Genomic DNA, 1,463 nt, shown 5'->3' on the forward strand with positions numbered 1-1,463 from the left:
ATTTTCTGATACACATTGCTGTCCTTATGCTAGGTAAAAAGTTTGAGCTGATTTTGCAAAAAAAATTTCAAGTTATGAGCAATTTTATATAGAGAATAAGCCATTTTTGAAAAAAAAACAAAAGCTATAACCTATGGTTTTTACCAACAATTGAATCTAAAATCACTTTCAATTTTTATTATAAATTATGACACATACATGTCATATGTATTACTACAACCTAACGTCTATCATTACATAGACAGTTAGACACTATACCTTTTAGATATGATTTGATATTATGATCAATGATAAGCGAGTAATCATCGTCACTAGTTACATTAGTTGACCATATCTCAGTGAACCTGTTCCTCAGTGCTGGAGACAACTAAAGGAATCAAATGTAATAAAAAATAAAATTCACTTTTAATTTTTGGATTTTGATAATGTGCTATATAATGCATGTAGGTTATTTAATTAGTTTAATACATGTACATGTGTATAAAAAAGGCTTGACAAATAAAGCTACTGTTAATAGGTTTAAAGTTAAAGATTCCTAGAGCTGCAACAAAAAGTGAATAGTTTGTGGTTTTTTGCCATCCCTGTACATGCACATGTACACTTCTATGCCAGTACAATAAACTCAGTATTTAATTACTACTAACCTCTTTCTTTCCGTAGTCTCCTCCAGGATTCATAGTAGCCATAAACTGGAAGCCACTAGCAGCAATCACTTCATCCTTTACTTCCCTCCCTCCTCCTCTCTCTGCCACCAGTAGCTTCCTCTCTGGCTCCAGTACAGAGTTGAGTCTTTCAAGGACTGCATCATCAGCCAGCGATATCTCATCAATCAATATGCACTGTCCTCTCTTCATACACTCTACCAGTACACCATCTCTCCATTCAAACAGACAATGAGTCTACACATAATGATGAGAAAAACCTTGAACATAATGTCACATACACACACAAACACACACACACACACACACACACACACACACACACGCATTTTTCTGTTTTTCTCCTTTCCATCTTCTTTTATATCTCATTACTTCCTCCTCTCTCTCTCTCTTTCTTACTTGTTTTTCATTCTCGTTCCTGTTACGTATTGGTCTGAGTCCCCCGAGGAAGTCGGCAGCTTCAGAGTGCAAGTGACAATTAACAATTGACAGCTCTGACCTTAACAGCTTAGCTATTAACTGACACAGAGTCGTCTTACCACAACTAAAATAAATATAAAAATATAAATACACTCATTACTAATAAATTCATACCCAGTGGTTCCGATCAATAGTGTTGGTTCATCAAACTGTATGGCTCTATAAAGGAGTACTGCAGTTTTAAGTAGCCCAGGGGTCCAGTAAAGGTGATGAAATTCCTCATGAAGGGGTCCGGTCAATATTTTCAAACATTCAGCCGTGGCAAGACCCCCTGGGCTGGTGAAGAGGGCTAGGGGGTCGACTGATTTCTTGAAATGCTGA

The 1,463-nt window shown here is 36.6% G+C and overlaps 1 protein-coding gene across 1 annotated transcript in view; it reads right to left on the bottom strand.

Moving 5' to 3' along the window:
- Positions 1 to 1,463, bottom strand: part of LOC100634746 (midasin-like) — a 19,476-nt gene that overhangs the window by 16,927 nt on the left and 1,086 nt on the right. Inside the window, exons 5-8 of the mRNA XM_020004034.1 lie at positions 1,257 to 1,459; positions 1,062 to 1,206; positions 645 to 899; positions 259 to 367 (exon numbers count right to left, since the gene is read on the bottom strand). Coding sequence (XP_019859593.1) covers positions 259 to 367; positions 645 to 899; positions 1,062 to 1,206; positions 1,257 to 1,459 — 712 coding nt within the window. The remainder of the gene's footprint in view (positions 1 to 258; positions 368 to 644; positions 900 to 1,061; positions 1,207 to 1,256; positions 1,460 to 1,463) is intronic.

Source organism: Amphimedon queenslandica, unplaced genomic scaffold (assembly GCF_000090795.2).
Source record: "Amphimedon queenslandica unplaced genomic scaffold, v1.1 AMPQUscaffold_12440, whole genome shotgun sequence".
NCBI lineage: Eukaryota > Metazoa > Porifera > Demospongiae > Haplosclerida > Niphatidae > Amphimedon > Amphimedon queenslandica.